This window comes from Oryzias latipes, chromosome 11 (genome assembly GCF_053564925.1).
Source record: "Oryzias latipes strain Hd-rR chromosome 11, Olatipes_Hd-rR_3.1".
Lineage (NCBI taxonomy): Eukaryota > Metazoa > Chordata > Actinopteri > Beloniformes > Adrianichthyidae > Oryzias > Oryzias latipes.
This window is the reverse complement of record NC_136247.1, coordinates 26922330-26935561: the sequence shown is the minus strand read 5'-3', so window position 1 is coordinate 26935561 and position 13232 is coordinate 26922330. Positions and strand designations below refer to the sequence as shown.

The 13232-nt window shown below is 40.5% G+C and overlaps 1 protein-coding gene and 1 long non-coding RNA gene across 2 annotated transcripts; both read right to left on the bottom strand.

Moving 5' to 3' along the window:
- Positions 1-378: 378 nt before the first annotated feature.
- LOC105355018 (uncharacterized) lies at positions 379-3376 on the bottom strand. Its single transcript, XR_002874211.2, has 4 exons — positions 3265-3376; positions 3126-3176; positions 1363-1392; positions 379-506 (listed from the first exon to the last, which is right to left on the bottom strand). It is a non-coding gene; the product is annotated as an uncharacterized LOC105355018 (long non-coding RNA).
- Positions 3377-5223: 1847 nt separating this feature from the next.
- LOC111946298 (H-2 class I histocompatibility antigen, L-D alpha chain-like) lies at positions 5224-12926 on the bottom strand. Its single transcript, XM_078955101.1, has 7 exons — positions 12796-12926; positions 7480-7752; positions 7013-7312; positions 6546-6842; positions 5776-5891; positions 5585-5629; positions 5224-5269 (listed from the first exon to the last, which is right to left on the bottom strand). Exons 1-5 carry the CDS (start codon positions 12848-12850, stop codon positions 5824-5826), a joined length of 993 nt encoding a protein of 330 aa, XP_078811227.1. The 5' UTR covers positions 12851-12926; the 3' UTR covers positions 5224-5269; positions 5585-5629; positions 5776-5823.
- Positions 12927-13232: the final 306 nt, after the last annotated feature.

The following is a 13232-nucleotide window of genomic DNA, read 5'->3' as shown; positions in this document are numbered from 1 at the left end:
TTCATAACCCCAACAACATATATACTAGTAGAAGGACTGTCTTGTATAAATGAATCAATCAAACCAAGCTTACTTAAAAACTCATCCTCGTTCTGAGCACATTCATATGGTGTGTATATATTCATAAGGATGAATTCTTTGGGTCCTTATAGGCAAGACTCTTCACGCTTCTCCCTAACTATGTAGCCACAAGAGCGCCCAAATCTGGGTCTCTGGATAAAATAAAGGGTTGTGACAGGACGGCCATAAGAACATCTCTACCAAACCACCTGGAATCAATTAAACTTGATTCCCCTGAAGGGATATGGCGAAAGGGGAACAACACTCTATTACAAAAGATAAAATTGACCTTTAAAGTTTGAGGTAATACGTATTCCCCAAGAATTTACCATACAGACATAAAAGCCAAAACTCACTTTTTTCTGTCATGTAACTGATAAAGACACCAGTCATTTATGAGACAACAGAAGATGAAGCAGACTGAGAATCTTCATCAGGTTTAGTGCCTGTAGAAATAAACAGAGGTTATATATTTCCTATACTATATATTTACATTTACTTTACTAGAAGGTAACATGTACTGTGTAAAGAGTGATCTCCTTTTTCTTTATTGTTTGAGATTAAATCATAGTTCAACAAATAAATCTATTACTGCTAAATACCAAAACTATGACATAAAGTCTACTATTCTTATTTTGTAAATTTCTAATACAAATTCAAAAGTTTAGACACTCAAATTAAAAGGACCATCTAATGGTTTGGAAAGAACAAATAATGACGATTTCCCTTCATTGGAACATTTCTAAGAATGAGTCAAAACATTAAGAGAACTTTTGTCTAGAAATCTGGTTGATCTTTGGGTTTACATCCCATTTGCCTGAATCATGAGCAGCTATGATACCATGGAAATGTTTAGACATCTTAAGGAAGGAGATTACTTTAATGAATAAATAAATCAATATAAAAAGCAAAAATATTAAAGTTTTTAAAGATGCTGGCTTTAGCTGCACTAGTCTGTGAAACTTTATTCTAACAAATAACCACAAGGGTGGCAGTATCATGTTACACATAAATATTAAAAAAAAGTTTATTTCAAAACTATTACTTCTGAAAGAAACTTTGGGGGAAAATGAAAAGAGCTCTCATGGAAATAATAATCTCAATACAAAATATTTTTTGGCAAATCAAATCACCCCAAACCTACAAAAAAATTTTTTTTATTGAATGCAAGACGCAAAAGCAAAAAATTAAGAGTATTGGCTGTTATTATGGTATATGTAAACTCAAGATTTTAACAGGAATTTAAATAAATTAAATACAGTTTCCGTTATGATGCATCAAATTGTACAAGTAGATACTTACTGCTGATAGAGTCACCAGTGTTGAGAGAATCTGTTCAAGAAAAATTCTGGTTAATTACAGTTTTTTCAACAGATTTTACTAAAAAACATTAAAAAAAGATTTAGATTCAAGATGGGACTTGGACCATACAGAAGATTGAATAACATAGGAAAAACACTGTACACAGCAGACTGCAGACCAGCAACACCATAGTGAAGTTTGAAGACGACACTACTGTAGTGGGGCTGTTCTCTGGGGGTGATGAGACGGCCTACAGGGAGGAAGTCCTGAAACTGTCCAGGTGGTGTCAGGCTAGATAGGAGTGAAGACAGCGCAGAGGATCATCGGCTGCCCTCTCCCCTCACTGAAGGACATCTACCAGTCACGCTGCCTCAGCAGGGTTACTAGCATCACCACAGACTCCACCCATCCTCTATTCGACCTGCTGCCCTCTGGCAGGAGGTGCAGGTCCATCAGAACCAGGACAAACAGACTAAGGAACAGCTTCTGTCCACAGGTAATTTCCATACTGAACACACATCCTTCCACTAACCACACCCCACTCTGGCTTTTTCCACACGCACACGACACTACTGTTTACACACACTCTACATAGTGCGGGCAGAACTTCCCGCTTTGCTCCAAATTGACAACTTCTGTGTGCAATAACTGATTTCCATCTACTTCCACTCACAATATTTATTAATGCTGCACTTTATTGCACTCCATTTTATTCTATTTTTATACTTGTATTTTTATTGGTTCTTATACATATTTGGATATAAATTTATAGTATTATCACTCCAAGGCTGCTACACTTTTGTAGTATTATGTACAATGACAATAAAGGCTTCTGATTCTGAAACCTGTTTTGTCCCTTTTGGGGTCGTGGGGCTGCTGGAGCCTATCCTGGCCACTTGTGGGCGAAGGCAGGGCACATTCTGGACAGGTCGCCAGTGTGTTGCAGGGCCACAATCACACACCAATGCACTCTCATACTCACACCTATGGACAATTAATAGTGACCAGTTAACCTACGAAGCATGTTTTTGGATGGTGGGAGGAACCCCATTGGTCCCCATTGATGTTCTGGTTCAGGTCCCCCAGCCAGGACTTGAACCAGAGGGCCTTCTTGCTGTGAGGCAAGAGCGCTAACCACGGTAATAAAACGTAAAATATACTGATAAAGCACAAACATTTAAACGAATATAGTAATCTGATCCAATCTATTAAAAGTTAAAATTCAATTAATCTGTTAAAATTCAATGTAGCTTTGTTATTAATGACAAATGTTTTTATTAGATTTGTTTTAAAGTTTCTATCCATGATTTGATTTAGAATGAAAACTTTGGTATTTTCCTAAATATATGTTAACCTAATGCTTTTATAATGCTTTGAGCTTCCTAATCTAGAATGAAAAGCACTGCAATACATAAAATTGAAAATTATTTAGGATGAAAACTTTTTTTTTAACATAAATTTGGTCTCTCGTTAAGGATAATGTTAAAGCTGTTTTCATGAGGGGTTCATGGATTTACACATGCAGTCTACACATGCTGCTGTTTTTAGTTTAATCCAGACAAATAAAATATGATTCAAGTTGTGACTGTATCCCTTTAGTTGTCTTTTGTATTTTATAACTGATGTTAGGAAGTATAAATGATGCTGAGACATTAAAACTGTTAGGAGAATCAGAGCCATCTACTCTAGAAACAACTGTACACATATATATAATTAATATCAATGAAGATTTACTGTTAAGTTATTAAAAGGACATAACCTACCAGTGTTGTTCATGACGAGAAGTTCAATGTTTTCTTCAGAGCAGTCATTGCCTACAAATGAAGACAGAAATATTTCAGTCCATCTGCTGTAACACATTTGGAGTGTAAATGTACCTTAGTAGCAGAAAAAAATACTTACTAGTTTGGGAGTTCCCAAAAGGAATTTCACCTAAGTACAAGAAACAAAATTATATGAAGTATGTTTTTGTCAGCCTGTTTTTGTTTTTGTTATTTATTTATTTATTTTGTTTGTCTGGTCCTGATGACGTACCTGTGGAGGTATGGAAGTGCCTAGGAGAGACAGCAGTGGAATTTCTAACAAGGTTGTTCAATAGGATTTTAGAGAGTGAGAAGATGCCTGAGGAATGGAGGAGAAGCGTTCTGGTCCCGATCTTTAAAAACAAGGGTGACACGCAGAACTGCAGCAACTATAGAGGAATAAAGTTGATGAGCCACACAATGAAGCTGTGGGAAAGAGTAGTGGAAGCCAGGCTTAGGAAGAAGGTGGAGATTTGTGAGCAGCAGTATGGTTTCATGCCCCGTAAGAGCACCACTGATGCCATTTTTGCTTTGAGAATGTTGATGGAAAAGTACAGAGAAGGTCAGAAGGAGCTGCATTGTGTGTTCGTAGATTTAGAGAAGGCGTATGACAGGGTGCCGAGGGAGGAGCTGTGGTACTGTATGAGGTCGTCTGGAGTGGCAGAGAAGTATGTCAGAGTAGTTCAGGACATGTATGAGAGAAGTATGACGGTGGTGAGATGTGCTGTAGGTCAGACAGAGGAGTTCAAGGTGGAGGTGGGACTACACCAAGGATCAGCTTTGAGTCCTTTTTTGTTTGCTATGCTGATGGACAGGCTGACAGACGAGGTAAGACAGGAATCTCCCTGGACAATGATGTTTGCGGATGACATTGTAATTTGCAGTGAGAGTAGAGAGCAGGTGGAGGAACAGCTAGAGAGGTGGAGGTTTGCTCTGGAAAGAAGAGGTATGAAGGTCAGTCGTAGTAAGACAGAATACATGTGTCTGAACGAGAGGGATCAAGGTAGAAGCGTTAGGTTACAGGGGACTGAGGTGAAGAAGGTGCAGGAGTTTAAGTACTTGGGGTCAACAGTTCAGTGTGATGGGGAGTGTGGAAAAGAGGTGAAGAGGCGAGTGCAGGCAGGTTGGAGCGGTTGGAGGAAAGTGTCAGGAGTGTTGTGTGACAGAAGAGTGCCAGCAAGACTCAAAGGAAAGGTGTACAAGACAGTGGTGAGACCAGCTCTGCTCTATGGGTTAGAGACGGTAGCAGTGAGACAGAGACAAGAGGCTGAGATGGAGGTAGCGGAGATGAAGATGTTGAGGTTCTCCTTAGGAGTGACCAGGTTAGACAGGATAAGGAACGAGTACATCAGAGGGACGGCTCATGTTGCCTGTGTTAGCGACAAAGTCAGAGAAGCCAGACTGAGATGGTTTGGACATGTTCAGAGGAGGGATAGTGGATATATTGGTAGAAGGATGTTGGAGATGGAGCTGCCTGGCCGGAGGGCAAGACGACGGCCAAAGAGGAGATATATGGATGTCTGAACAGAGGACATGAAGTTGGCTAATGTTAGGGTAGAAGATGTTCATGATAGAGTGAGGTGGAAAAGGATGATTGGCTGTGGCGACCCCTGATGGGAAAAGCCGAAAGAGAAAGATTTATTTATTTTGTTTGTAAGAGCAACAACTTAATGGTCTGGAGAGGTATGGACAAACCTGTATCCTCTATACCTGCAAATAAAAATTGTAAAATAATAAAACGGTGCTTTACATTTACTGTTTTTTTACACTCTCAAATTTTTAATCTTTGTGGATCAAAATTGGTTTAAACAATAATCATCAGATAGAACATGTAAAATATTTGAAATGTGCAAACTCACAGCTTTTCTTTGATATTTAAGATCATTAGCCATAAAGAAAATATTGCAGATAAATATTTCCATAAAAACGTAAGAATGTTTCTTTTTTTACAGAAAAACATTATTGAAAATAAAGTTTTTTCATTCATATCAAACCCTTCATGAACAGAGAAACTAAAATGTCAGCAGAAAAGAGAAACGAAAGGAAAGGACATAACCTGCCAGTGCTGTTCATGAGGGGTTGGTTGCTGTCTTGAGACCCCGTGCCTACAAATGAAGACAGAAATATTTCAGTCCATCTGCTGTAACACATTTGGAGTGTAAATGTACCTTAGTAGCAGAAATATTTACGAAAGAAAATGTAAAATATTTGAAATGTGCAAAGTCACAGCTTTTCTTTGATAGTTAAGATCATTAGCTATAAAGAAATGGCAGGTAAATGTTTCCATGAAAATGTAAGAATGTTTTTTTTGTTCGTTTTACAGAGAAACATTATTCCAATCCCAACAAAGTGTTTTCATTCATATCAAACCCTTCATGAACAGAAAAACTAAAATCTCAGCAGAAAAGAGAAACACTTACTTATGGCAGATGTTGAAGAAGAATAACTTTTTCGTTTGGCAGCTTCTATAGAAAAACAAAGATCAAACATAAAACAAGGAAATGCTGTTTTTGATAAATGTACATCATACTGCATCCTGGAGCGTTTAGTGGATCTTCAAGTCCACTTTATACAGCTATAAAAGAAATGGGGTGAAGCATTCTGTACTTACTTTTCTTCTTCAGCATCACAATCACCACGGCAACAATCACCACTGCAATCAAGACGACTCACCAGCAGCAGCACCAATAATAATTCCTTTTGCATCATTATCAGGAAGTTGGCGATCTAAAATGAAAAAAAAAAGTTTTAATATTTCATGTTTGTTTTTGACAAGCTTCTAATGAAATGTTAATTTTTGCATTTCAGTAAAAAAGGTAAAAAAATAAAATAAAATAAAAATAATTAATTTACAAAACAGAGATAATCCCACAGTGTGTATCATTTTTTTCTAAGGCTTTAAACCTAACAGAAATTATGTCTGCAGCGTAAAGCAGCCATTTTCAAAGTGTATTAAATTAAATCAACCTTTATTTCATACTATTAATAATGGATTTGATTTTTCTGCACTTTTCCAGACACTGAAAGTGCTTACAGTCCACTTTTCATTCACTCCTCATGCTAGCTACCTGAGCTGCCCTGGAGCAGACTAACAGAGGTGTGGACGCCAGTTCCCGCCTACAGCCCCTCTGACCATCACCGGGACATTAATAGACATACACACACCAATGGAGCCACACTGGAGGCAGGGAGGGTCAAGTGTCTTGCCCAAGGACACAATGACGGTTGGCTGGGGGGAGCAGGGATCGAACCGAAAACCCTTCGATCATTAGACGACCTGCTCAACTGCCTTATTCAGGCACTTCTAAAACTTTGTGCAGCAACTGTTTAAGTTGAAGAAATAACAATAAAACCTAATCAAATGTTGGAGTTTCTTTTTACCCCAGGCCGTCTCTACATCCACATTGGTGGCTCTATGGACGACTCTGCAAGAGTAAACTCCAGAGTCTGTCTTCAAAATCTCCACATGGTCTCTTCTTTGGAAAGTGTCATCCTCATTTGGGCGAACCCCGGACGACACCAGCCCATCATCTGCTGAGAGAACACGGCTCTTTCCTTCTAGATCTCTCTTGATCTCCATAGTAATTTCCTTTGGAATAAATCCTGTAGCTAAGCATGTCAGCACAATCGTATCTTTTGTCTTAGCTGGGGTTGCAAACATAAACACTTGAGGTGGTTCTGGAACGAAAAACAGAAAGTTTTGTTAGCAGGATTGATATTGGACAACTAGCAAAAGATTTGAATTTAACAAGACTTTCCTTTGATACGTTAGCTTTGCTATCAATTAATTGTAAAAATAATATGTATTTGTTATCAGCAAGCATAAGGCGTCAAAATGTTAAACATACTGGTTGTAGAGAGAACTTTTTCCTGCTCTGTTGAATATTTCAGAAAGGTCTTCATCCAGTCCATGCACTCCTTCTCCAGGTATCCCTTGGTGTAGTCTTTCAGAGCTGTGACATCATCCCACTTCCTCTTGGTGGGGAATGCTGCATCTGCTGCAGCCACCCAAACTTGATGTTCATCATCAAAACGCAGGAAGTCATCTCCATCATAGTTGTACATGTTCATGCCACGCTTAAACTGGATGTTTCCATTATCGTCCTCTTTTCCGACACAACCATGCATCCACTGAAGAACATGAGTGTCTGGAAGGAGACAGGAGACATAAACATTTAAATAAACTTTATTTTTAGCTAATAAAAATGTGATTGCATTAATTTATAAAATTGTACTGTATATCATTATACTATACATCATGGAAAACTTTTTTTATTGGACATTGTATTTGGTATAAATAACCTTCCAATCTCACCATTAGACGTTTGTCTCATTCGGTTGATCAGGATGTCGATGTTAACCTTGAACCACTGCTGCTTGCTCTGCCGGGACTGTGTGCCTTTATCCCAGTATTCCTGCTGGAGTCGCTCCTTCATCCAGTCCTGTTTGGGAATTTTCTTTTGCTCAGTACTGTCATAGTAGTCGATCATTCTGTTGTCCAGCAGACCCATAGCAGTGAATTCATGGATGCCTGGGAGCTTCACTGGTTTGGAGAAGGCCGTGTAGATGTACGTCAGCGAGTGCTCCACTGCAAATAATAATAATTTTTAAAAACGCTGTAAACACCAGAAGATCAGAATCGTACCGTTTGATCTGCTTGCTGAATGAAGATGAAGAATGGATACATTTGTGTATTCCTCTAAAAACAGGAGAAGCGCAGGAAAAACATCAACAACCAATAGTGGTCATGTGGGCAGCTTCAAATTTTTTATTTTTTTACAAAAATGTGCTATTTTACTGATAGTTTTAGGAGAGAGTTGCTTAAAACAGTTAAACTTTAGTAGTGAGTGGTCATTTTTGGGCTTTTAAGGACTCAAGAAAACAAAACTCAGACTTCTAAAGATCAAATCTGGCAGACTACGCAATTTAATGACAACCAAAACAGATTGAAAGGTGCAGCTGGGGTGTATTCCAGAAGGCACGATTAAACTACCCTGACTTTAACCCTGAAATTTCAGTGAAATCTGCCTAAACTTGCCTACTCTTCGTGTGTCAGTTCCAAAACACGGTTATGAGTTTGATTAATTAACTTCAACTCGGAAACCCTGAGTTAATGCGCGTGCACGGCGAGTACAAAATGGCATTATCAATGGATTACCGATTTCCGGAGTCACCATGGGCACTGTCTAGTGGGTCTAGATGACCCAACTCCCAATGGTAAAGTACCTAGGATAGCACAAGGATTATTAACGGTGTATGAAGAGTATACGCCCATCATAACTAAATTAAAATGTAATACAGCTGCATCAGCAACTAACATCTACCATCAGCAAGTATGAATGAGGAGTGAATGAATAATGGACACATTGTAAGTGCTTTGAGCATCTGGAAAAGCGCAGGTAAATCTAATACATTATTATTATTATTTAAAAAAAAAAAAGTTTCTCCTTGGTAAAAAATAACTGACAGAGTAAACACCTGAGTTTAAATCCAATCTAATTCCCAATTTCACTGTGATGCAAAATGCTTTACACACACACACACGCACCCCCCCCACACACACACACACACATATACATACATATAAAGTACTATTAGTAAATGTTTGTTAGTTATGTTTATTAGTAACATTATTGTTTATGTACTGATGATTAAAAGCTAAATAGTGAGATTACACAAAGATACTTTTGTAATAAGAGATGAGGCGTTTTATTACAAAGACAGAAAGCAGCAATCGTATGTCATGCTCTGCTGTAAACCATGCAATGGGGGGGGGGGGGGCATCATGGCGTTTCAAAGGCGCTGATGGCTCCGTACGAAGCGCGCACCTCGGACAGCTTCCTTTACAGCTTGTATTTATCAGGCGAGAACTGCAGAGCTGATAGCAGGAGGAGACACGCGGGGCAGCTTTAATAAACACTCCGCTTGTGCGGAGCGATCTTCTGCCGGGAACTTGACGTGACGCGGGGCAGAGAGCAACTATCTGATGACAGAGAGTTTGCGCTCAGTGTTTTTAAACACGCATGTGCAGTGACGTATGCTTCAGAGGATGTCCGATTGGCCGTTCTCCATGTCAGTCAAGTCCCGAAGTTCTCGGTGACGATTTTGATTGGCTGGTGGATTTTTTTCAGAAGTACTTTTTTTTTAATCTTCTCTGTCCCGCGATCTACCTTCATGTCCTTGAAGATCGACCGGTAGATGGCGATCGACGTAATGAGCACCCCTGTTTTACAGGGTCTTTAAACATAAATTAAATGTCTATACTTGATGAAGACGTCTCGAGAATCAATCGAGGGACTAAATATCGCGATATATCACCATATCGATATTTTGGCACACCCCTAATGCACACCCCTAATATATGCATGTATGCATACATGCATGTCCAGTCCAGAAAAGGCAGTGCTAGGAACAGCTAAGATGCTGTGCAGGTCCCTCAAGCTCCCTCCTCTGGGAGAGAACCCGAGCTTGGGTTCCTCAGTTCGTCTGAACAGTACAGTGTAAAAGACTGTTATCTGAGCTTCTTTGTCCACTAAATGATCTTCCAATGGGCACGCCATGCTCCCTCACCTCTCTCAGGATAATTAATTATCACCTTAACCTGCTCCAGACCAGGTTAAGTTCAGAGCATAAATTGCTATGGCGACTTAACATGCTTAAATAACCTCCGTTTTTGGAAACGAAAGCTGAGGTTATCCGCTTCCTTACCCTCAGGAAACTCATATAACTTGCTTTTTTGAACAGGGCCTTGATCTACTAAACCGGTTTACTAAACAACAAGAACAATCCTGCAAGTGTAACCACAGATCAAGTGAGTATGAAGCAATTTTTTATAGACAAAAAAAAACCTGTCCTATGAAGTTCTCTTTTCCCCCATACTTTTCTTCTTACCTCAAACATTCATCTTTTTCCTGTAAACAGTCAAGTTTTTATATACCTACAGTTAAGGCCTGTTCACACTGGGACGAATGCGATTCTCGCTGACGTTTAACGCCTCGTGACTAAACAAAGGGCACCAATGTGAGTGTGCACACCGACGTGAAAAAACGCCATGCGTCAAAGCGTCACTTTTTAAAAAACGCCTCGGGTTCGTTTTTTTGGTTTGACGCGTTGCGTCAAAATCTATTCGACCAATGAGAATGGCGCTTTTGCACACGTGTCTGGAGCTTCTGAAGTTACAGTAAAACACAACTTGGGGGCGCTCAAACACAAAACTGTCTTGCTGAGCACACATACCAGCGAAGAAGATAGACGCCGGGTTGCATCTACACAGCCGCGAAAAATAATGACGGACATTCTAAAATATCCCCGAACCAAGCACCAGTTGGAGCTACTGGTGCTTGAAATATTCATGTTTTCTTTGTATGATTCTGAAAAGCATGTAAATACTTGCTCTCTTCTTCTGAGGGAAAAGCGAGTTTAAGAAGCGTAAAGTTGCGCAGCGCCACCTTGTGTACAGGAGTATTTCTGTTTTACATTAAGCGCCATCTAATGTCAGGGAATGAAATTGCATGTTCACTCCACTCATCGTCAGCGAAAATCGCCTGGGTGTGAACACAAAAAACGTGGCGAAAAACGCTGGCGAATAACGCCTGGCGAATATTCGTCCCGGTGTGTACGGGCCTTTAAACATTTATATTATTATTACTATTTTTATAGTTCTTATTATTACTTTAGGTGTCTTTTGTGTGAAAAAAAAAAACTTAAATTTAATCCAGAATAAAAGTTGCTTTAAAAAGAATCCATATGAAGTTTAAATAGTTACACACAAAAGTATACATTCATGTCAAACAAACTTTGTGGAAATATACAATTATTATTATTACTCTTATATGACATTTCATCGCTGCTATTAATTGAACAAGCATAAAGACAACTGAGCGGGCGTATTCAGGAACTGAGTGAGTGAAGGCGCAATTCTAACCAAGCCACCTCGCATTTTACAACTGCACGCCTGCAATCCTAACTGAGCGGTGATCCTGCACGCTCACTTCGCTCCTGCGCGCTCCACGTGTTTGTGTTAAGGGCGCGTTTTTGTCACTTGTGGGCGGTAACCTTTCTGGTTGATATCATTGGTCGAAATCTTCTGGTCAAATTCGGCGAAGCAGCGGGGCGGGACTTTCATTTTTTAGAGCAGGGGGTGGCTAACAGGTGGCTCTTATCATATTTTCTATATAACATACTTTCACCACCATAAGGCGAACATAAAAGTCTTAAATTTTCTCCAAATGTACAGAGTGCCCATGGTGCGGCCCTAGTGTGTTGTTGTGTGACTTCAGTAGAGAGGGCAGCATGAGAACGGTACGGAGAGAAGTGAGGACGTGAACCCCCCCGAATAGTACAAAGGTGCAGATGTGTGCATGATGCAGAACAACTTCCTTTTGGAAACACTGAAAATGCCGCCTGCAAAGAGACACAATTGTTAAGAACAGTTTAAACAGCGAGCTATCAGCTACGCAGAAGAACATGGAAATAAAGCAGCTGAGAGAGAATTCAATATTAATGAATCCATGGTTCGCAAGTGGAGGAAGCTGGAGAAGAAACTCCGACAAGACAAGAAGATGCCGAGTTTCAAGCAGAGGTTGCATGTGTTGGAAGATCAACTCGGGCGCAGCAACTTCCAGTGGATTTCAATGAAAAGCTGTCCATCTTCCGCTCCTTTTACTGGGGGCAGGGCCAGTGTAGGTACCGTAACCATTCGGCCTTTGACTGAGGACAACGTCACACTACGGTAACCCCACTTGGACAAACTACGTAGCGTCCAGATCTGCTCGGGCTCTACCAATTTTCATTTCACATTTCCTTTTGTAACCTAAAGGTTTTGGGGCCTGAGAGCAGCGACAGCAGGTCTGCTTGCCCTGGCCTGGGTGGCGGATGTGATTGCCCGGTGGGTGGTTGTGCTCTATCTGCTACCCTGCGGGTGTTTTTGGGGGTGGGGTCCTGACTGCCACTGCGGTGGGAGCAGAGATGCCCAGACTTCCCTTTCCCCAGCCACTTCCTCCAGCTCCTCTGGGGGGACCCGAGGCGCTCCCAGGCCAGCAGAGATAGTCTCTCCAACGTGTCCTGGGTCTTACCCGGGGCCTCCGTCCAGTGGGACATGCCCGGAATACCTCCCCAGGCCTGTCCATAAACCTGACTAATGATTGTTAACATTCAGCAACCTGTTGCTGACTGCTGCTTCACGGTTCCACCCCCCTCCCATATCCCTCTCTCTCCTTTCCTCCTTTTCATTTCCGTCGAGTCCAACAAGACTGATTCTGATATCAGTAAGATGAATAAAGCTCAAATATACACCTAGTGTATCAAATGTTTCATATCCCCTGTTGTAACAGTAAAATATGTCCAACAAAAGAGACTTTCAGCTCTCATCTGTCTGCTCAGCTGTTGGACAGGACAAGTTAAACAAACGAAGATTGCAGGTGTGAAATGCAGGTCGCTCTGTTAAAATTGCGCCTGCGCGGTTGTAAGGTTCGCTCATCCAGTTCCTGAATACACCCGCTCAGTTGTCTTCGCGCTCGTTAATGGCAGCGATGAAACGCCATACTCTCATTTTTTACAACGTGAACACGACCTGATACAAAATGCCTAAAACCTTTTTTTAACTGTGTAATTTTTATTTATTTACACTTACCACTGCTTACGGATGTTACGGTCCCCAAAACAAAAAATGCAGCAGTTACAAACATTTTAACTTGTTCGCGCTAAGATATAAAATAATTCGAAAACTGCATCCCTGTTGTTGAAGATCTTGTTCTAGTGCAGTTTCATGCCGAAAGGCAAGCAGCGTCGAATGACCTGCTGCTTCCGGGGTGTTACCAAGATGGCGGAATAAGCGGTTACTTTTTTCGGGGCTCCGACGCTTCACCTGAAATAACAAATCTTTCCATGTGAGAAGTTCAACCAAAGCTAAAGAAAATACCAGCAAAGAACTCTCATACCGATTCAGCTTGAAAGAGGTTTGTTTACCACTGTTTTCGTTATATTTTTCAAACTTCGACGTGAAGAAATGGCTAACACTAGCAAAGACCATGAGTACCATCTAGTGCAGGGGTCGGGAACCTATGGCTC

Coding starts and splice junctions, on each gene's coding strand:
- LOC111946298 (XM_078955101.1), bottom strand. CDS start 12,850: ATGTTTGTAACTGCTGCATTTTTTGTTTTGGGGACCGTAACATCCGTA. Junction 6,843..7,012: donor AAAAGTTCTCTCTACAACCA/GTATGTTTAACA, acceptor TTTTCGTTCCAG/AACCACCTCAAGTGTTTATG. Junction 5,892..6,545: donor GGATGTAGAGACGGCCTGGG/GTAAAAAGAAAC, acceptor TTTTCATTTTAG/ATCGCCAACTTCCTGATAAT.